This window comes from Vanacampus margaritifer, chromosome 14, assembly GCF_051991255.1.
Source record: "Vanacampus margaritifer isolate UIUO_Vmar chromosome 14, RoL_Vmar_1.0, whole genome shotgun sequence".
Taxonomy (NCBI): domain Eukaryota; kingdom Metazoa; phylum Chordata; class Actinopteri; order Syngnathiformes; family Syngnathidae; genus Vanacampus; species Vanacampus margaritifer.
The window spans coordinates 19,893,488-19,915,070 of NC_135445.1; the positions used below are offsets into that span (position 1 = coordinate 19,893,488).

General features: G+C 39.0%; 1 protein-coding gene across 8 annotated transcripts in view; it reads left to right on the forward strand.

Moving 5' to 3' along the window:
- The window catches only part of lmnb1 (lamin B1), a 57,642-nt gene that overhangs the window by 15,613 nt on the left and 20,446 nt on the right, over positions 1-21,583 (forward strand). For 7 of the 8 annotated variants that reach the window (XM_077585912.1, XM_077585913.1, XM_077585914.1 and 4 more), the window contains 7 exons: positions 11,307-11,463; positions 11,668-11,793; positions 16,825-16,995; positions 17,591-17,716; positions 19,107-19,327; positions 19,835-20,066; positions 20,165-20,269. In XM_077585912.1, coding sequence (XP_077442038.1) covers positions 11,307-11,463; positions 11,668-11,793; positions 16,825-16,995; positions 17,591-17,716; positions 19,107-19,327; positions 19,835-20,066; positions 20,165-20,269 — 1,138 coding nt within the window. Of the gene's footprint in view, positions 1-7,600; positions 8,029-11,306; positions 11,464-11,667; positions 11,794-16,824; positions 16,996-17,590; positions 17,717-19,106; positions 19,328-19,834; positions 20,067-20,164; positions 20,270-21,583 lie in introns of those variants that run through there. The other variant, XM_077585920.1, reaches the window with a different exon arrangement.

The window sequence follows — 21,583 nt, forward strand, 5'->3', positions numbered from 1 at the left end:
CGCATAAGAGCAATGAATAAGCAACTAACAAACGCACCAACTTCAGTGTCTGTTCACAAGACTAAGCTGAATCTAAAGCAGAATTTAAAAACGCTCCCGCTAAGCTCTGAGCTATTTACAGTAAACCCCATCCTCTAAAGAAATGTTGTGGCTTCAGACTGAAACCTAGCGAAGAACGTAAAGTATTCCTTAAAGAGCAAGGGATCTGCTTCAGATGCTGTTCATCATCTTCTCACATTGCTCGTGACTGCAAAGCTGTGAGTGCAACAGCGATCAACATCTCTCAGCCCTGCATCCTGGACCACCGCCATGGAAATCTGTGCCCCCAAAGCCATCATCAGAGCATGGCGGGGAGGAGGAAAAGGAAAACACACTAGAGCTATCAGTTAATTCTCTATGCACCGAAGTATGTGGTGGCAATCTTGCAGAAAAACCTTGCTCCAAAATATGCTTAGTCAAAGTATATCCTGCGAAAAAGCCAGAGAGCGCTGTGACAATGTATGCTATGCTAGATAATCAGAGCAACAGATCATTGGCTTGATCAGAACTTTTTGATCTCTGCATTCCAGTATTCATTGAAGACCTGTGCAGGCATGAAGGAAAGCTTAGACAGGAGAGCAGCTGGTCTACAGATTGAGGCATCAAACGGGGAAGTCAGTATTCCACTCCCTGAGCTAATAGAATGTAATGACATCCCAGACAATCCCGACGAAATCCCGACACCTGAAGTTGCTCTCTGTCATCCTCACCTGAAATTTCTTGTCGATGAGATTCCACCTCTTTATAAGCAGGCTCAGATCCTCCTTCTCCTCAGAGATGTTATCCAGGCTCATAAAGTAAGAAGAAAGATCAATGAACCTTAAAATGCGCTATTTGCACAAAAGTTGGTTCTTGGTTGGGTCCTGGTAGGCGATGTGTGCTTAGGCAACATACATAAACCTACTGTTGGCACCTTTAAGACAAACATCTTAGAAAACGGTAGACCTTCGCTGTTCACTCCGTGTACCAGCCACATCCAGCTGAAAGAAATGGTCAGCTCCAACCCACTGCTCCAGTTCGACAACTAACAAAGAAGCTACAACCCCCCAAAAAATGGTGATAATCTTGGAATCACCATCTCCGAGAGAACAAAAAAATTGTGAAAAGCTTGCTCTTTCAATAGAAGATGAGTTGTTCCTCCATACTATGGATAAAGAGGTCTTCCAAGATGACTCCAATAGCTGGGTGGCACCTCTCCCTTTCAGATCTCTGAGGACACAGCAGATACTAAACCGTTTTTCCTCTCTGCAGCGGACACTCGACTGAAAATGAAAGAACAGTTTATCCACTTGATGCAGAATCTGTTTGAAAGCAACCACTCAGCCTGCACCCCCACTGCCAAAGGGAAAAGAGCATTGGTACCTGCCCACCTTTGGAGTCTACCATCTGAGAAAGCTGGATGCAATTAGAGTAGTTTTTGACTCCAGCACACAGCAAGATGGCATCTCTCTCAACACCATGCTGTTCACTGGGCCGGACCTGGCTAACAGTCTTCTTGGAGTCCTGATACGGTTCAGAAAAGAACGTGTTGCAGTGACTGCGGACATGCAATATATGTTTCATTGTTTCGGTGTAAGAGAAGATCACTGAGATTACCTGCGCTTCTTATGGTTTTGCGATAATGATCCCAAAAAAGATGTCGTCGAATACAGGATGAGAGTTCATGTGTTCGGGAACAACCCTTTGCCAGCAGTGGCCACCTACGGCTTGAGAAGGGCAGCTGCCAAAGGTGAGCAAAAAGACGGCTCAGACACCAGACGAGTAATAGACCGGGAGTTCTATATAGATGATGTACTCATCTCACGGAAAAAAACAGAATAAGCAATGAGCCTTCTAAAGAGAACGCAAGCATCTCTCGTTGAGTCAAACTTGAGGCTTCATAAGATCTCGTCGAACAGTTTAGAAGTCTTAAGTCGAAGATCGTGCAAAAGACGTCCAATATCTCACATTTGGTGGTGAAGAGGCCCCCATACAACATAGTCTTGGTTTAATCTGGGAAATCAGTAAAGACACCTTTTCCTTTCAGACTTCCGTCGGGGAGAAGTCATTCACACGTCGTGTAGTTCTCTCGACGCTCAACAGCTTGTTTGTTCCCTTAGAATTTGTAGCTCCTGTTACGATTCAAGAGAAATTCTTGCTCCGTGAGCTGACTACAGAAACAACCGATTGGGATGCTCCACTTCCACTGGAGAAATGCAGTGCATGGGAAATGTGTAAAGACTCACTTAAATGTCTACAAGAACTTAACATTCCTTGTGCCTACACAGTCAGCTCTCTCTCCACTGCCAAACAAAAGAAAATCTGCATCTTTTCAGATGCCTCAACCAAAGCCATTTGTGCCATAACATTATCTCAGAACAGTCACAAAAGACTGCAGAGTTGACGTTGGCTTCATCCTTAGGAAGGCGAATCTAGCACCACCATACCGCGATTGGAATTATGTGCTGCTGTCTTAGCCGTTGAGATGGCAGAGCTCATTGCTTGGAGGCATAAGGAGAATTAGCAGCATCATTCACGGATACATAACCTGCCGCAAATTAAGAGGCAAACTAGAGCGACAACAAATGTCAGACTTGCCAGTGGAACGGCTGAGCACCTTACCACCCTTTACTTACACCGGTCTTGATGTCTTTGGACCTTGGAATGACTGGCCGATGGCTGTGATTACCAACGTCTTCCCCAGCAGTGATGGAAGAGTTCGTAAGGTGGAGGTCAAGGTGAACAAACAAAGAAGTTCCTCAGGCCTGTATCAGAGGTCATTCTGCTTCTCAAGAAATAGACATTCACATGTTAACTGCCGTAACTTTGGTAATGTAAACTCCTTTTTTTGTGGTTCACTAGTGATACACCGAATAGTCGGCCACCGAAAATGAGAAAAATATGCAGCCGAAAAAGCCGAAAAAATAGGACATTGTGGTAACGCAAGCAAAAAAACTGCTACAAGCAAGCGTATGTATGAATTAAACGCCGGGGTGAGCGTTCCGCCTCAATGTTAATTCATGAGCCATAGCCGAAAGCGTGTGTCTTGAGGCTAACCCGGTCGATGCTATCTCAAATCAGCGGCGAGGAATAATAGCAACGGCACAAAGTGGTAGCGGAAAGCAGTATCGTGATCTCCGTATGGTGTGTGCGCCAGCGAGAGAAGACGCGGAAGACAACACAAGGCAAGTGTTATGCGTGGTGCAGCTACGCGCTAGCTTACAGCGATCAAACTTCTTATTCTGCAACTGAAGTGTCGTAGCAAATTTGTTTGCTGCTGAAATGCAAATAAAGCCCCCATTGAATAAGCAACACGGCGCTCAATTCCTTAACATGATAAATGAATTTATTTCACATGACCGAGACGAGAGCTGCGTTATCAGCAACGACCCAAATCAGTTGAGGTTGACGAGTGACGACACTCGAAAAAGTTAACAAAAGTAAAGCTTCATCTCCAGATTATTACGTCCAACAATGTGCAGAAAAGCACTGTGTCTGTGTGCTTAGCGACAACTTTATTTATCATAGAATAACAAACGGCTGACACTGCACTGTGTGCTTACTGTATGCTTGTGGTTATTCTCATTCATCCACCTCATTTATTTCTCAATCATTAAATGTATTAATATGTGTTGAAAATGTGGAGTGGACTCTAGCTAATGGTGAATCTGAGTGATATTAAACATTGTTTTTTATTTTGATAAATCTTTAATATTTTAATTTGTATTTTTTTCTCGGCGTTTCGAATTTTGGCCAAGCGTTTCTCATTTTCGGTTATTGGTTTTGGCCCAAAATTTTCATTTCGGTGCATCCCTAATCTTCACATATGCCAGGCGGGGAGTGTTCTGCCTTTTTAAAGTGCACTTTGCATGCTCTTATTTTGACACTCAGTTTGACAGGAAGTAGTCCGGCGGCCATTTTAGACTCGCAGTTCACGACTCCTCGTAGTGAAAGCAGCATTAAGAGAACATTCTGCTTGACACCCGTTATCAGCTCTGTGTTGTTTGCACCTTCGAAAGCACCGTCCGTAAGTGCTATATCCATGATAGAAAGTCATTTAGCAGTGTTAATTTTGTACTTGACATGTTTGAGCAAATTGGGAAGTTAGTAAACTCAATTGTAACCACTTAAGGTTAACTTATATTACATGTTTATCCAGAACTTTCAAACGGATTATGCTGTAACTCATTTGTATATAAATGCTTATACTTTGATTTAATGAATTGTCATTTATTGATGCATATTTGTTTATTTTCTTTTCATACTAGATATGACAGTGCTGCTCAATAAAGCACTTAGAGCTTGGACGCTACTTCCTGACTCCTGTATTTATTTTGAATGGAGTTCAGCTCGCACCTACACACGCAAGGGCAACGGTACAATTGTCGTTTGTGAATTTTGCCGTTAACATGTGCATTCTAAAGCTTAGAAAAGGTCTCATTAAGTTCACCTGTAAAGGTTTGAATGCATTTTAGGCTTGCTCTGAAATTTCACCCAAAAGCCAAATATCCCTAACTTTTTGTGAGTAGTGTATATAATTTAGTGTAAAACATCGTCCCTCGCCTGTCATATCCGACATAGGGGCGCTATGGGGCGGCCTCCCTGACCACTTTTGCCCCCTCCATTGCTGGTTCTCAAATTTTTTCTAAGTCAGAGGCCGTTCACCTTGGAGACCTGCTGCGGGTATGGGTACGGCCTGGCGCGAGATTTACACCCTCTCCCCCGGATTTTCAAGGGCCGGCGGGGGCTCACCGGACGCCGCTGGAACCGCGCCGCTTTCCAGAGCGCGGGCCCCTACAAGATTTTTCTTTTTAATACTTGTTCACTTCCGACCTTTTGACAGATGCTATTTTGGGGAAAAGAAAGTATAATATTGTGACCTTTTTAAATCTTTATATCAGTCCGTTTTATTTTTATTACTGTAGCGTTCATGAATTAATTTGACATTCCAGATCCATCAATCTGAAGAGCTCCTCCCTTTGGACCATGGCAGTGAACAGTGCATGGGATCATCGTATGTGCCATCCAATGCTCTTTGTCAGAGGAAAGACTTGCTGCATTGCAGCAAATAAATCCAACCTCTTATTCCTTCAAATCTGGTCAGGACATCTTCTTGAAGGCTCTCAATGTTGCGGTCTAGTGGGTAATCAAGGAAGTTGCAGTTTGGTCCAAAGAGACATTACATTTGTTTGTCACCGATTAAAATAAATTCTTGTCCCAAGCAGTTTGTCTTTTATTAAAAAACAAACAAAAAAAAACTCTGCATCTGAACTTTCCACAATGTTCCCATCAATAATAAAGCCTTTTGAAGTTCAGGTAAAAACAGGGTATGTGGAACAGACTTTGAGACAGATGCTTGTGGGCCGGCACCACATCAGGAACGGAGGTTCCTCCATTTTCATCTTCTGGTTTCGCATCTTCAACAGTAAAGCAAATATAAATAGCTTATGTGACAAACATACAAAGTAGGTTTTTTTGTTTTTAATCAGGTAAGATGTTTTTGACATATGATTTGTAGAGTTAACAAATGAGCAATAAACAATACAACAATCACAGATTAAAGTTATTACATATTTTAATTCCCAACTATCACGATTTTAATCTCTAATTCAAACATCCAAGATGTAGGGGAAGCAGCTACTGTAAATAAATTCGACTCCCAGTCCTGCTTGTATGTGAAGCGAATGCAAAGACTTCTTTTATGACTTAAAAACAAACCAACAAAAAAATTTCATGCTAACAGCCATCCCAGTGAGCCGTGTATTTGTAGCGTTTCAACTGCCAACAACATAGCTTCGTTTATGAGTCAGGTATCAGACTATCAGAGCTAGATAGCTAGCTAGCATGGCCAAGCATTGCTGAGTGAGTGATTACGCTAACTGTAATGGTTAGACCAAAGCACCGGATAAACGACAGATCAAGGGTTGCTTTTAGATAAATGTAGGATATAACTAAAACAAAATATATTTTTTTCTTTTCTAGTTAAATACTTACCTCGATGCTGGCGGCAACTGTAGAAGGAGCACAGAAAAAAAAGGAAGTCAGATGAACATTGTCACACCCCATTTCTAGCTGACCAATGAACGTTGTCGCAGCGGCTTCCAAGCTGACCAATGAAAAGGCTTCTATCGGTTGAGTGAAGGACCCTGCCCACACAAGACAGAAAAAGTCAGGAGTTGCAAACAAAACTTAAGTTAAAAAAAAACAAAAAACGAATACATTAATTTTGTTTGCAATTTTTTTTTTTATCCCTTTTTTGTTTGATTTTTGGGAGGTTGTGTCAGGTTCATTTAACCTAGAAGATTTAATAAACAGACACGGAAGGAAAACAAGATATACATATTCTTATTACTGGCCAGGAGAATGAACAGAGATATGCAGATCACAGTCTCCTGCCCATTCTGACACATTCTGTCGTTCTTCCTCTTTTTATTGGGTTGGCATGAACATTACTGCTCAGAGGGGTTTGGGGAAATGCGTAGCAGCAATGTGACAATCATTTACAGAAATTAGTCACTATACAGGCAACAATGCAAACATTTCAAACATTCTTTAACACTAAAAGCTTCTCAACCATAAAAATGTTCCAGCCACTTGTCTTGTGATGAGGGCACATTTCCTGTCTTGTGATGAAGTTTCGTGACTGCCGTCAACTCCAACTCGCACAGTTCAGAGGTCACATTGTTGAATAAATTCAAAATGTTGAATAAATGCTTTGCAATTAATAAAAGACTAAATATGGGATAATTAAGATACATTAATCTAACAGGTTGCAAATCCCCTTTTGGTTTGATTTTTATTTTATTGCAAACCCCTTTTTTGTTTGATTAAAAATAAAGACACAAATTTCTATAGAAATGGAACATTGAAACGATCAATTCATTTGGAACAACTGATTCAGGAAAATAATCTTTTGGAACGTTCGAAACATCTCCCCACAGCAACATGTGGTGGGCGGCCAATTGTAAAATATTAAGTCAAGTCTATTTATATAGCGCTAATTACACAATTGGCAATCGCCATATACTGTAATTGTAATGGACGCCATAAAAGAGAAATATAATGGGAAACAAAAACTGAATAGCAACTAACTAACTACCATGTTTAAAAGCTTGTTGACATTTGATCATTTAGGGTGATAAATCAGCAGCCAGGGCAAATATAGACATTTTCATGTAGTATAATAGTAGGATTTTATAAAAATTTTTGGAAAGAGATTTTTATTTTATTATTTTATTTTAGAAAAGGGATAACATGTTCACTTGCTGGAACATGACGTTTGAAGGCGTAATGGAATACGAAAGGCAACTGCCACGTGACATTGTGATTCTGAGACAGATTTAGTAACGCGATTGGAACCACAAGTTCTGCTTGGGTTCCGGTCAATGATGTCTCTGGATTTGTGGCCAGTGGGGCTGGGCCCCACCAGATGGCACTGTTGAGCACTATGCAGGCTCTTAATTGGTCTAATTTATAGCTAATAATTTATCAAATTTTCTTTTTATCAAGAATAATAATATTCAAATAAATACCAATTATGTTTGTAAGGTAATTTCATTAATACAAATCCAAGTTCAATGGTCTAACTTTCTAAACAGGAGAGGGCCAGCCCCATGAGCGCGTATTGAAGTGGATGACCCACTCAAATCACAGTGTGCATGTCCCAAGCTGCTCTCCATATACAGCCATGGGGCCATTACTGGGCCCATCATCCCAGCCCATTGAAATACAGGACTGATGTCATGTGACGTCAAGACCCAATCAACACGCTCAGTTCTATTTCGTCATTCCCGAAAACAGCACACTGACGTTTTGGCGGATGGCAGCATACAGCAGTAAACTAGATTGTTTTTCATCGGTAGCAAAAGAGATACGTAACAGCAAACCAATAATATGAATGAAGTAGATTCATTGATGATGTAATCGCTCAATAGAGGCAGCGCTGCAGAAATGGAGGGGGCAAAACATGCAGCTGTCTCGTTATGAAGGAAGCTTGTGGCTCAAGTGAAGGTGAGATTTTGCTTGTGGACAGCACACTTTTCAGTAATTTCAACTTGAAGCAACAAAGAAAATCTGGCCAATTGGAAAAAGTTAAACTGAGCTGAATGAACAGCACTGGTGAGTAGCATTTTTATTTTGAACTAGGGCTGCTCGATTATAGAAAAAAAATCCCAATTAGTTTGGTAATAATTTAAATCACAATTATTCAAATGATTATTTTTTGATACAAAACAAAAAATTATTTAAATATTTTAAAATATTAAGACCAAAAATTATTAGAAACACTGTAATTTATTAAATTAATAATTTTTAAATAAAAACAGGTGCAAATATATAAATTTAAACAACTCAAAATGAGTATTAATCTTTTATTTTTGTTTACGATTATGCCAATTTTGTAATTGTGGAGTGTAATTGAAATTGTAATAGGATTTCGCTTAATTGCACATTGTCTTATTTTGAACTATTCGAAGGTTTTATTGAATAAATGGTAAGCTGGTAAGCATTTAGCTTTAGCTTTTCCACCGGATTGTGATCTTGAATTGAATTAGAATTTATTGTGTAGGCTTTGCTGCTTGTGGATGTAAAGTGCCCACTTTTGAGACGCCACTGGTTCTCTTACGTATCAAAACACAGATTTGATTTTGCCATCACTAATTATTAGTATCAGACTGCATTGCTGATATGCAGTCATTTAAAGACTGGATAATATTATGCCAGTTTTAGGCACAGTTGCCCCCCCCCCCCCCTCCAAAAAAAGCTTCACTATCACTCAATTTTGCTTTCATGCAAATATAAGGTTACATTGGAAGTAGCGACGTATAATGTAAAAAAAAATCTTAAAACAATTTAATATAATAAAATGAGCCATCAAACTAATGGCTTTACAGGTCAATATGCCAGTTATTAAACAACGCCACATCCCCTCCAGCTCTCACACACTTTACTCATGTTGCGTTGTGTAGGTGAGACAGGGCGAAGATTTTAGACCAGGGGTGCCCAAGTTCGGTCCTCTAGAGCCCCTATCCAGCCTGTTTTCCTTGTTTCTCTCCACCAACATACTTGATTCATGATCGTTAGCAGGCTTCTGCAAAGCTTGCCAACACATATTTGCCCGACTGGCAAACTCTACCCCTACACCTTGAATGTGGCCCCACCCAGTGTATATACAAGTGTGTGTGGTGCATTAAAATTGGGAGCAGGTGAACCGGAGCAGAGGGAAATGATATCCCCGCGCTCCGATCCACGTGCCTCCCAGGCATGTCAGTGAGTGTATGTGGTGCATTAAAAAAAATAAATAGCGGGGGGGGGGGGGCGTCAGGGACACGGACAGGGGATCGCAGCACTGCTCTATACTGCGGTCTGCCCCAACTGATGGCCTACAGTCCAAGATAGCGGAAAGTTTTTCTAAGACTTTAGTGCATAACCATAAAGCATGAAAATAAGTGTCTGTAGTGTTTTGTAAACACTGGAGACAAATGTCGGAGTCTGAGAGTCCCATTTTCTTCATCATATATTGAGTAATGTATGTTCTATGAATAATTTTATATTAGATAATTTGTAAATTTGTGTGTTTTGTCATTTTAAATACGTTTTCACAAACTTGAATCCAAAAGTCAGATTCCGGAGCTATCGACAAGTCTGTCTCCCATTTCGAGATGGGTAAAGACATTTTATCAGTATATGAAAGTAACTTATATATTTTTGAGAGTTTTTTTGTTGTTGTCGGCGAAAGCTTGGTAATATCTTTAGCTAAAACAGGCGGTTGGAGTGTACCCCGAAGTGTTGGAATTTGTTTCTTTATCATACTTTTAACTTGCAGATAATGTAAAAATAATTCAGTTTTTTATTTTGTATTTTTGGAGCAAGGATGTATATGATATAAACATATTATCTGAGAAGAGATGGTGGAGATGTGTAATTCCTTTCTGCTAATTCCTAAATAAAACGGTTGGTTGTTAAATTAAAAGTCGGGGTTATGCCATAGGGGAGAAAGCCCACAGGGCTCCACTTGGGCTTTTGTCATTTCTAGTGCCTTCCACCAGGCAGTCAGGGTGGCGGAAATCATTGGGTTTTTAAAACAATTATGTTGCTTAATCGATGTTGTAATAAAGAGTAAATCTAGAAGTCTGAGGTTATTACAATCCTTCTGTTCTAGTTCCAGCCAACAGTTAGTATCTCTGTTGGGTTGTGCCCATAGAATTATATATTGTAGCTGGTTATCTATATAGTAGTGCATAAAATTTGGTGCCTCTGGACCACCTTTTGATTTACTTTTCTGAAGAGTAGATAGAATAATATTTGCTTTTTTTTTATTCCAGTAAAATTTTGTAATGGCCGAGTCCAACAATTGGAACCAGTTAGCCGTAGGTTTAAATGGAATCATTGAGAAAAAATAGTTTATTTTGGGTAAAACTTTCATTTAAATGGTGGCTATTCGTCCTATTAGAGAAATAGGAAGATTATTCCAGCGCTCCAAGTCACTATAAATGCTATCCAGAAGTGGAGTAAAGTTTAAATTAATTAAATCAGTTAATTTAGGTGAGATTTTTATGTCTAAGTATTTTAAATTACCTATAGGAAATGAGTAGTGTGGGTCCTGGCTTGCAGGGTTCCATGAATTTTCTGTAATAGGTAGTAGTGTTGATTTTGTCCAGTTAATAGAATAGTCTGATAACTTTGAGAATTTAGTTATTAAGTTAAATACTTCCCCTAACGAAATAGCAGGCTTTTCTAAATAAAGTAAAATATCATCGGCATATAGATTAATTTTATGTTCTGTTACCCCAGAGTGAATTCCTTGAATCCTTCTTTCCTGGCGTATGGCTAATGCAAGCGGCTCAATAAATATTGCAAATAATAAAGGGGACAGTGGGCATCCCTGTCTTGTGCATCTCTGTAGAGTAAAACTCTGAGATATAATCCCATTAGTAGTAACTGTAGCTTTAGGAGCATCATATAATACTGACACCCAGTGAATAAATGACTTCCCAAAGCCAAATTTATTTAAAACCGCAAAGAGGAAGGACCAGTTAACTTTGTCGAAAGCTTTTTCTGCATCCAATGATATAATAACTGCCTTTTTATCATGCCGCTGTGACATGCTAATAAGGTTAAAGAGCCTCCTAATATTATTAGAGTGACGATCTTTTAGAGTGACGATCTTTGGTTTTCTTAATAGCAAGTCAATGCCTGTGGCCACGTTACCATCTCGCACTTGCCTTTTAACTGTGCTTTCTGTGCCCCTATCTCACGTTTTCATCTAATGTACCCCGTTTACTCTCCAGCAACCATAAAGAGGAATCTGATGCGGCAGAAGCCCACGCCCGTTTGAAGTATTTGGAAGCTAAGATCAACGAAAAAGATGCCATACTTGCTACATCTTTGTCTGAAAAGACCATCTTGGAGGCCACCATGGCTGACATGCAAGAACAAATATATAAGGTTAAAAACTTTTATCTTGATTACAAGGGTTAAATGTCAATATAAAGTATATCAACATACATAATGATCCACTTTTTCTGTTTTCTGTTTTGTGTTTTATTATTTTTAACGTCACAAAGTCATCGTTGCATACGTTATATAAAATAAAAATGAGTTCAATTTTTGGTAAATGATTACAAATAATCTGTTAACTTTCTTTGTCAGTTGAATTCTGATCTTGCTCAAACCAATAAGTTCCTAATTGACGAGAAGCTCCTTCATGTCAACTTACAAAACCGCCATCGAAGTCTGACTGAGGAGATGAAGTTTCGGAAGACCATGCACCAAAAGGTGAGAATTTTAATGTGTGTAAGCAGTAATTGAGGTTGTACAATCATCAGTCCGAATGTGTTTGAGACTCATGTTAACTTTTTTTGTTTAAGTTGTTAATTTATTAGGATGTCAAGTAAAGTTCAATCACTATCACCTACCCACTATACAATATTGTAATTTAGCTAGCCCCGGTCCCGCTATATCAGAGACTTTTCTTGTGGAATGTTTCGCATTGTCTGTCATGACTTTCACGACTACAATTCCCTCCAAGTATTGAAACGGCAAAGTCATTTTAGTTTTTGTTACACAATGAAAACATTTAGGTTGCAGATTAAAATATGATATGAAACTGTAGCTAATTAATTGTATATTTTCATGGCACAATGAAGAACACTGTCACAATGAAAAGTGTACAGAGTAAAAAAAACTACATTTCTTGTTGCCTCAAAATAACTACAGCAGTTTATAGCTAAACCTTTGGCAACAAGTCTAAGAAATGTCCAAATTGAGCACAATTAACGTTTAGAAAACCACGCCCTTAAACGGCCAAGGTTTGTCAAGCTCATATCTATAGAGGACCAAGTGCCAAAATTAAATAAATTAATACACCATTAGATAATTAAATAAATGTGTCATGAAATAATTAAATGTGTCATTTATTAATTAAATGTGGAATTAAATAAACCAATAATTAAATAAATGTCATTAATTAAATTATCTGCATATATATATATATATATATATATATATATATATATATATATATATATATATATATAACACATAACTACGGGAAATGCGAAAAAAATGACTTCCATTTCAACACGTCTCAAAAAGCACCTCATGAGAGCGTAATGGTAACGCACCCATTGAGGTCAATAGCGCCACTCAGTCTATCGAATTGTGTTTACTAGCTACTCACTCTGCATCAATTCATTATTCTGGGATGAAATGGATTTGCCTTGACTTGGTGAGCAGGGTGACCAATCAGGTGTTAGGACCTGCCCACCAAACTTTGATGGGTGAGTTTGACAGATAAAATAAATTCATGAAACACCGCAACACAGTGACCATGAAATAATTAAATAGAGAATTATTTATACATATATATTTACAAATAATCGTAAGTAATTTCATTCATTAATGGCACATTTAATAACACATTGATTTATTTAATTCCATATTTAATTAATAAATGAAACATTTAATTAACAACACATTTATTTAATTATTTAATGGTGTATTCATTTATTTAATTTGGGCACTTTTGGTCATCCATACATATCACTCCATTGATTTCCTTTGTAAAATCGATCCAGTAAATGTCTGGCAGCTGACATAAAAACCATACCAAAAAAAGTTCCAACCTGTGGACCTCCAACAAGCAAAATGGTTAAGTGATGTGCGCATGCATTGTGTAAATGGGACACGAGGTATCCCAAGAGTTTGTCAGGTGAAGTCCTGTTGTTTCCATTCGCAAAGCCAAAAACAAAGCTGGAGCGGTGTTACCAGTTGATTGAATAATGTGGACAGCTTCACCCACAGCTAAATGTCTTCAAGATAAACAAGCATTCCTATGTTTACTCCAAAGTAAGAGCCTGTAAATTGGCTAGATGGGCTAGGCTAAAGCAATAGCGATAACTAACAACTGAACTTGTCAAATTAACTGAACTATGTATTATTTAATGTATATTATCAGGATATCATTTATTATTATATCATATATCAATGTGGATAAAAGAAATGCTAAAATAATCTAGTTGTAGTTTTTTAATTAGTGACCCTGCAAAATTCACATTCTTTGTAGAATTTGAGCCTGAGACTGAAATAACTGGTCTTTAGATTAGGGCCTAATCGATTAATCGGCCGGCCATTATAATTGGCTTATTATTTCCCTTCAAACATCTGCCAAAACAATTGGGCCAAATGGCCGATTATTTTCCCCTTAAAATGTTATAATGGAAGAAAACCGAAGTTTCTGACGCTGTGAATTGTGTGAAAGTACCCTAAATGGACCATTTTGCTTGCATAGCATTAGTGACTAGCGTTAGCACTAAGTGTGTACCGTATTCTGGTTATTCTGTTGTCCCCCAAGCGTCCATTAAGCTGTTTAATGACATCCCAGTTGGAGTTAACAGTAAAACTAAACACACAACAATAGGAATAACATCCACTGTATTTTTAAATACAAAACATGCTTTGTTTTTAAAACATCACTAGCCTAGTGCAAATGCTAAAAGCGAAGGGAGGATCCTATTCAAATGCTAACCGGATGTTAGCATCGACCTCCTTCAAATAGCGAATATTCACACAGAAATGCTGTGGAAACACATTCCCACAGGTAAGATAACACTACGCAAAGGCACAAATGTGTGAAAAACGAGATATTTAATAGAATTCAATTGTACACCATGGATGCATGGCACCATACTGTCCCCAACTTTTATGCATTAATCGGTAATCAATATTTTTTCTACAAAAAATCGGTATCGGCAAAAAAAATGCATATCGGTCGGGCCCTACATTAGAGATGTGAGCTATTATGAGATGGTAGTCTTCCAAGAGTCTTTTCCAAATCTTCTCAAAGTCCTTTGATGTAGCGTTAGTAATTTTCCTTCCTCAGTGTCATGTGACTTTTTAGTGTTACATGGTCTCAAGTGTAAATAGGGAGCAGGTGTGTTAAATTTGGTATCATAGCTCTCAAACACTCATACTTGGCAGTGAAGGTTCAACATGGCACATCATGGCAAATTACTCTGAGGATCTGAAAAAAATAAATATTGCTCACATAAAGGTTGCCCTAGGTCAGACATGGGCAAACCCCGGCCCGCGGGCCAAATACGGCCCGTTATGCGTTTTAATCCAGCCCGCCAAACTTATCCAATAAGGCTAGAAAAAAATTATTTTTTTAATTTTATTTTTAATTTTATTTTTTTTTGTTCAGCTCAGTGACCGAGTGATTAGAGTGTCCGCCCTGAGACTGAGAGGTCGTGGGTTCAATTCCCGGCCGGGTCATACCAAAGACTATAAAAATGGGACCCATTGCCGCTCTGCTTGACACTCAGCATTAAGGGTTGGAATTGGGAGGTTAGATCACCACATGATTCCCGAGCGCGGCGCTGCTGCTGCTCACCGCTCCCTCAGGGGATGGGTCAAATGCGGAGAACAAATTTCGCCCCACTTAGATGGGTGTGACAATCAGTGGATCTTATCTTATCTTATTAATTTAAATTTGTCCCTGCAATGCCCGCATTTCACCAATAGGTGGCACCAGCCGCGGCGCCAAAATTTTTATTGTGGGTGGGCCTGAGGAAAAATGGGTGGGCCAGAGAAAATATGCAAAAAAAAAAAATCCCTTCACATCCCTAATAGTGCTTTACCGCGGGTACCAAGGACAGCGATTAAGTTGCCGCTCTTAACACACACTTTTTATGGCGTTATTTCGCTTCTTTAATTACAAGGGCGCAGAAAATAAAATCGCTGGCGCGGTCTCACGTAAAGTAAAGGACTGCTGTGAGTGACGGGTGCAGCTGGAGAACGCGCTCTCCAGCTGCAGCAGTACGAGCAGTGGATGACTGGTGTTGGGATCCACTTCCCTCAGACTCCTGTGCAGATTATGTTTTACACCAGAGTCACTGCTGTGTAACTTCTACACACCCGGAAAATATGATCACTGGGTTGGGGTCTCACTGATAAGCTCTTTTACGCACAGAAAGGGACAGAAAGATACGCAGGGCACATTCATAACAACGTTTTGATGGCAATGGCAGTAAGCTTAACTCAAGATAACTGATTCATAAAATATAATTCTTCCTGGATTTGGACATTTACAACAGGAGACGGCAGGGTTTTGTGTTGAACACAGCAATAATGCCCTGATAGTCCAGAGAATCGGTCAATTCTTTTTTGAAAGAAAGCAGGGACAAAGAGTTCAGTCTATCAGTCAACATTGTGGCACTGTTGCGTGTTTTGATCCTTTTGACAGCTGAAGATAGTCTTTCTACATGTTGTCATGGGTGAGGTGAGGAGCGCGCATGCAGGACAGACTGTGGATATTGGTGAAGACATCCCCGGGGCGTGCATCGAGCACTTCTATGAGCGTTTCCTCGTTGGCTTTTGGCTTCTTTTTGAGCTGCTGCACAAACACCGTGTGCTATGCGTCCCCCACGGAGATGGAAAAGTGGTCAGAGACGGATTGGTTGTACGCGCTTTGTCCTCAGCGCGTGACAGGCAGCAGCGGCTATCATGCAGCCGCATGTGTCACACGTACTGTGGTCCCGGGTTAAAAATGGGTGGGCCAATGGAAAAAAATTCTTTAACTTTACGCCTTAAATTGAAATCTATTAATAATAGATGCAGTCACCAGGTTTGACAGATCACAGTGTATGTGCTATTATAATCTATTTACATTTCTCATCCCACTTTGCCAAATAGTGTGTAAATGCCGCATCTTGCATATTCATTGAGGCAAACGTACTACCTGGATTAGGGCTATTTAATAATAATCATAATAATAATAATACATTTCATTTAAAAACAGCACCTTTCAGAACACCCAAGGTCACTTTACAAAGCATAAAAACACAGCAAAAGTTGAGCTAAAACAATAAAAATGAACAATGTGGATTTTGCACATTTGAAAAACGCAGTCCTAAGTGCACACTATAAGTAAATTGGGTTGTACATTTATCTGTGTGTTTTTACTGTGCTATGAGGTCCAAATGCTCCTGGTCCGGCCCATCGGTCAAAATTTCAAACCCATTGTGGCCCGCAAGTCAAAAAGTTTGCCCACCCCTGCCCTAGGTTGTAAGAAGATACTCAATACCCAGAAACTGAAAATAAATATCTGCAGAAATATGAGGTGTACTGTACTCACTTGTGAGATGTTTACTATGTATATATGAAGCATGTCTGTGATTGATAGATTTTCCGCAGGCTGGATGCTTTCTCAAAAATCAAATTAGAGGTTTTTGGATATAAGGAAACTAACCACAGTAAACTTAAGGTTGTCATTAGTGCAGACTGTTGGAGGTTTATTTCTTGTTACAGGAAGTGAAGGAAGCACTGCAGCGGTACGAGACACGTCTAGTGGAGCTGGACTCTGGGTGCAAAGAGGAGTACGAGTCTAAACTGAGTCTGGCCCTAGCAGAGATGAGGGTTCAGAATGAGGAGCAGATGAAGATCTACAAAGATAGCATGGAGAGCACTTACATCGCCAAAGTATGGCTGCGCTGCATGGATACACTTCATATATATATATGTCCAATAATTTTTTTCTACTTTTCACTTAAGGCGTTCATTTAGAATAGGGCTGCAACTAATGATAATTTTAATAATCAATTAATTCTATTCAAAAAATAATTATTATGATCCCTTTATTCAAAATCAGTGCCTTTTTCAGATTCAATGCCGAAATTGCACAAGCATAAATTGGGCAAAATGTTAACTTTGTTAAATTGACTTATTTTGATACAACACAAAAATAATCAGTTTGTTTTCACAGAAAAGTACAGAAATCAAAATATTTATTGTTGAGGGGCTGAATTTGTAAGGGTATGGACAATTCAAAAATGACCTGTTTCAAACAATTCATACAGACAAATAAAGGACAGCGTGATTACGTAGGCTAGTTTCTCAGGTTAAATAGTCATAAACTGCTGGCAAGCAACAGGGAAAAATAAATGAGCTGAGCTGACATAAACAATACTTCAGTGACTTAATTTCCTGCTTGTCAAGAAGAAACCAGCTCAGCGTACTTCCTCTTTAATTGTGTCAGTAAAACCAAACGACATGAAGTTTATGTTTGTGGTTGAAGATGGATAACGTGCGGCGGTTGTCTGAAATAAACAAAGCATCAGCCAGCATCGCCCGAGAGGAGCTGAGAGAATCAACTTTAAGGATTGAGAGCCTCACTGCCCAGCTGGAAGATCTACAGAAAGAGGTTGAGTAAAATTTAGTGGTTGTTGCCATTTCATGATGCTTTTAAAATGCACAACCAGTCTTTGCTATTGGTTTACTAGAAGTACAAGCTATGTCCAAAGAAGGCTGGGCAATAAATTGAATTAATTTGGCTAAATGTCATTTTAAAAATTGAATTGTTGAAAATTTGCTAAATCCTGAAATGGAGTTTTGAATGTTATTGTGAGTTGTAATTTTGGGTGTCAGAATGCTGGAAGGGTGGTTTACAAGACAGTATTCAGTATACATTAATGTTGTCTGAACATTTTGCACGGGAGTTATTTTTGAATAAACGAAACCTTCAAATAAGTGTTTGTTGGGTTTATCAAAGGTGCATTGAGCCGTTTAAAAAGGTTAAAGCTTTTTCGACATCATGCATGCTGCACCATTGCCCGGATAAGTACGAAGAGCCCTGACTGTTTTACTCTGACTGCATCTATCAGCTTTTATCTTCCCTTGATAGTAGAGTGTGCCGACCCATACACTCCACAGTTTCTTTGGTGGAGGGTGACATTATGCGTGTCCCCGTGTGTCCCCACGGAGTAGCGGACATGTGATGTGCACTTAAGATCGTGCACGTTATCGCACGCGCACCATGAATGAGCCTGACACATGCTGCAGTTACTCTTTAGGCCAGAGGTGGCAATTGTGAGTAAAAATGTGGAAAAAAAATATATCAAGATTTGAGTTTTTGGTCATATCGCCCAGCCCTAGCACAAAATGATTGCAAACTTGTCAACGAATGGATGCTGCCACTGCAGCTGTATTACTATTAAAGTTGTGTTATTAACCTGACATAATATATGTTTGTTTTGCAACACGACTGTGAAATAAGCACAAGATTCAGAAATACCAAAGCCAAAATAGGCTGTAGGTTTATTTGCCTTTTGCCTATGAGTATAATGAAATGATAGTTGTTGCAACCAGTGCATGGTGCACTACTTAACAATTTCTTGTGCAGCAGATGTTGTAAAAACAAAGACATCCTCTAAAATAGGACACACGTGGAGAAGTGAAACAGAAAATGGGTGATGGCGTTCATGCTATTGTTTTTGGCAGGAATTCATCATACGCAAATTGAGTTAATGCAGTGTAAAGTACATGAATATAATATAGATTTTTCAACATTTACGGATATACCCCGCCCATATTTGAAGAGCATTTACTGTTTCATGAGAACAAAATATTACGTTGGTGCCAGTCACTTATTAATTTAAAAAGGCGTTTTGGGCTCTTGTAGTAAGTGATTGGTAAAGTATTGATTGGGGACCAAAATGTTGATGGTGATTCACATTTGAATTTTGTAATTGTGACTCAGATGTGCACAACCTGTATAATTCTAATTGTCCTTGCACTCTGATCCCCTCCTGCAGACTCGTGGTTGGCGTGGCCGCATAGCCGAACTGGAGGCGGCACTCGCTAAGGAGAAAGATGCAAGTCGCAAACTCCTGGCCGAAAAGGAACGAGAAGTGGCTGAAATCCAGGCAAAGATGATGCAACAGTTGAATGAATATGAACAGTTGCTGGATGTGAAATTAGCCCTTGACATGGAGATCAATGCATACCGCAAACTTCTGGAGGGAGAAGAGGAAAGGTGTGGGCCAATTAAAACAGCTTTTACCGTATTCTGTTTGGCACAGCCGGTGTAATCATCCTTGTCTTGATGTAATGTATGTATTTATTATGTAATGTATGTATGTCAGAGTTAAAGCAGAAAATCCGCTTGGAGACAGGATATAAGAACATAGACTGAGTCAAACTTATCTTTTGCAAAATAAGGTTTTTGTGGCTTGTTCAAATCCCTTCTCAACAAAAGTACCATCTCCCTCCACTTTGTCTCTCAAGCAGTTTTACAAACTTACACAAAAAGATTCCACCTGTGGGCAAGTGACCCACTCCTTCCCACCGTTTAGGGAAATTGCAGAATATGTCCCATTGCATGCAGCATTCTCCCTTTTAAACAATATCTAACTAACATTCTAATACCTTCTTACTACACTATGTTGAATAAGTAGTAATTATTGAAGACACAGGTGATAAGTGTTTAAATGAGATTACTTGTATATATTTAATAACCCTCTAATATTCGTCTTAATTGCAGATTGAAGCTGTCTCCCAGCCTTTCCTCTCGTGTCACTATGTCTCGAGTCTCTTCAAGCAGCCGTAGTGTTCGGACTACTCAGGGGAAAAGGAGGCGTGTTGATGTTGAAGAACAGGAAGCAAGCAGCTCTGTGTCCATCGCTCACGCCTCAGCCACAGCTACGGGGCCGATACATATCGAAGAGATTGATACTGATGGCAAGTGTATTAGTCTCCAGAACACTAGTGACGAGGTAAGATCTAATACTGCACTTTTCTATTTGTGAAGAATAAGAAAATATTTCTTTTTAGCATCATCATACTCATCTACTCATCTTTGTCTTTGCTTTAGGACCAGGCCATGGTGGGCTGTCAAGTGATTAAAACTATTGGAAGTGTGACAGCCACTTTCAAATTCACACCTAAATATACCATGAAGGCTGGACAGAAAGTCACGGTAAGAGTTCAAAGTCAACGGCGATATGAAAAGTATAAACAGTGAAAAGACAACCTGAAAAAACTGCTGAACATTACATATTTCTTTTCAATTTAAGAATTAACACACTTGCGCAAGCACAAATTAGCCTTCTTGGTTTTTCCATGGCGAAGCACTTAAACCACCATCCTCAAATGATGTACAAATCCGTAAATCGCTTGTTCTTTTAATTTTCAATTGGCAATTGAAAGAATAATTAACTATAACGGGTGCACGGTAGAGACTGTATATTCAATATTAGGGATGTAACGATAACGGCTTAAGGATGTAACAATAACGGCAATATCGTGATATTGCGATATTAAAACTGCCCCAATATCGTCATCATGTCATGATATTAAAAGGAGCACATCTGTTAAGAAAGTCTGGTTGATTTCCATTTGTGCAGTTCTAGCACCCTGTGGTGGCAAATTCTTTAGTGCAGTTAATTTTCACAAGGCATGTTTTGGCCCTTCTATGTTTAAAATCCACGCTAATGGTCAGATGAAGGGGAACGTAATATGCTTGTGAACCGAGTCAATATGTGGAGGAACTCAATGTGTACGTGCATTAATTAGCATAAGTGTCTCAATATTAAATGTTATTAGAGATTCTAGGTGGTTTATATGCATTGCTGATATGTGCAAAAGCACAATAATGTGTTTTTTTTTGTATGAGCTTCTTTCTTTTTTTACAATTTTGTGACCTTTTTTAATATCACCAACCTCTCCACAATATTGTGATGATTATCATATTGTGAGCTTCATATCGTGATATCGTATTGTGATGTTTGGATATAGTTACATCCCTATTCAATATAAGATATGAATTTGGCCGAGGTTAGAGATTTGGACCCTACCGTCCAACCGCGGTGTAGCGATAATTGATGTTGTCTTTTGGACGAATTAGTAATTTGATCAGCGCTTGAGAAAGTCGTAATTCCCTCTATCGCCTACATGGGCACCACGTTCTGTTTACTTTCAGTTTGGAGAAACACAACAAATAACATCCAAATTTTCATTTATTTATTCATATCTGAAGTCGCCATATTCAATGTTTGTGGTTCTTTGTGTTACTTTTAACTTTTTAATTATTACTAATCCACTCGGACACAAGCTCGATTGAGATTGACCTAGATTAAACAAAAAAACATGCATTTATTCACTACGGTTACACATACAGAATCAAAATACTGCCCACCTAGCTATCATACGGTGGAAAGGAAAGGGATAAGAATAAAACTAATACAAATAAGAAAGGAACAATTTAACGAGGTAGAAAGCAAAAGGTTTGACT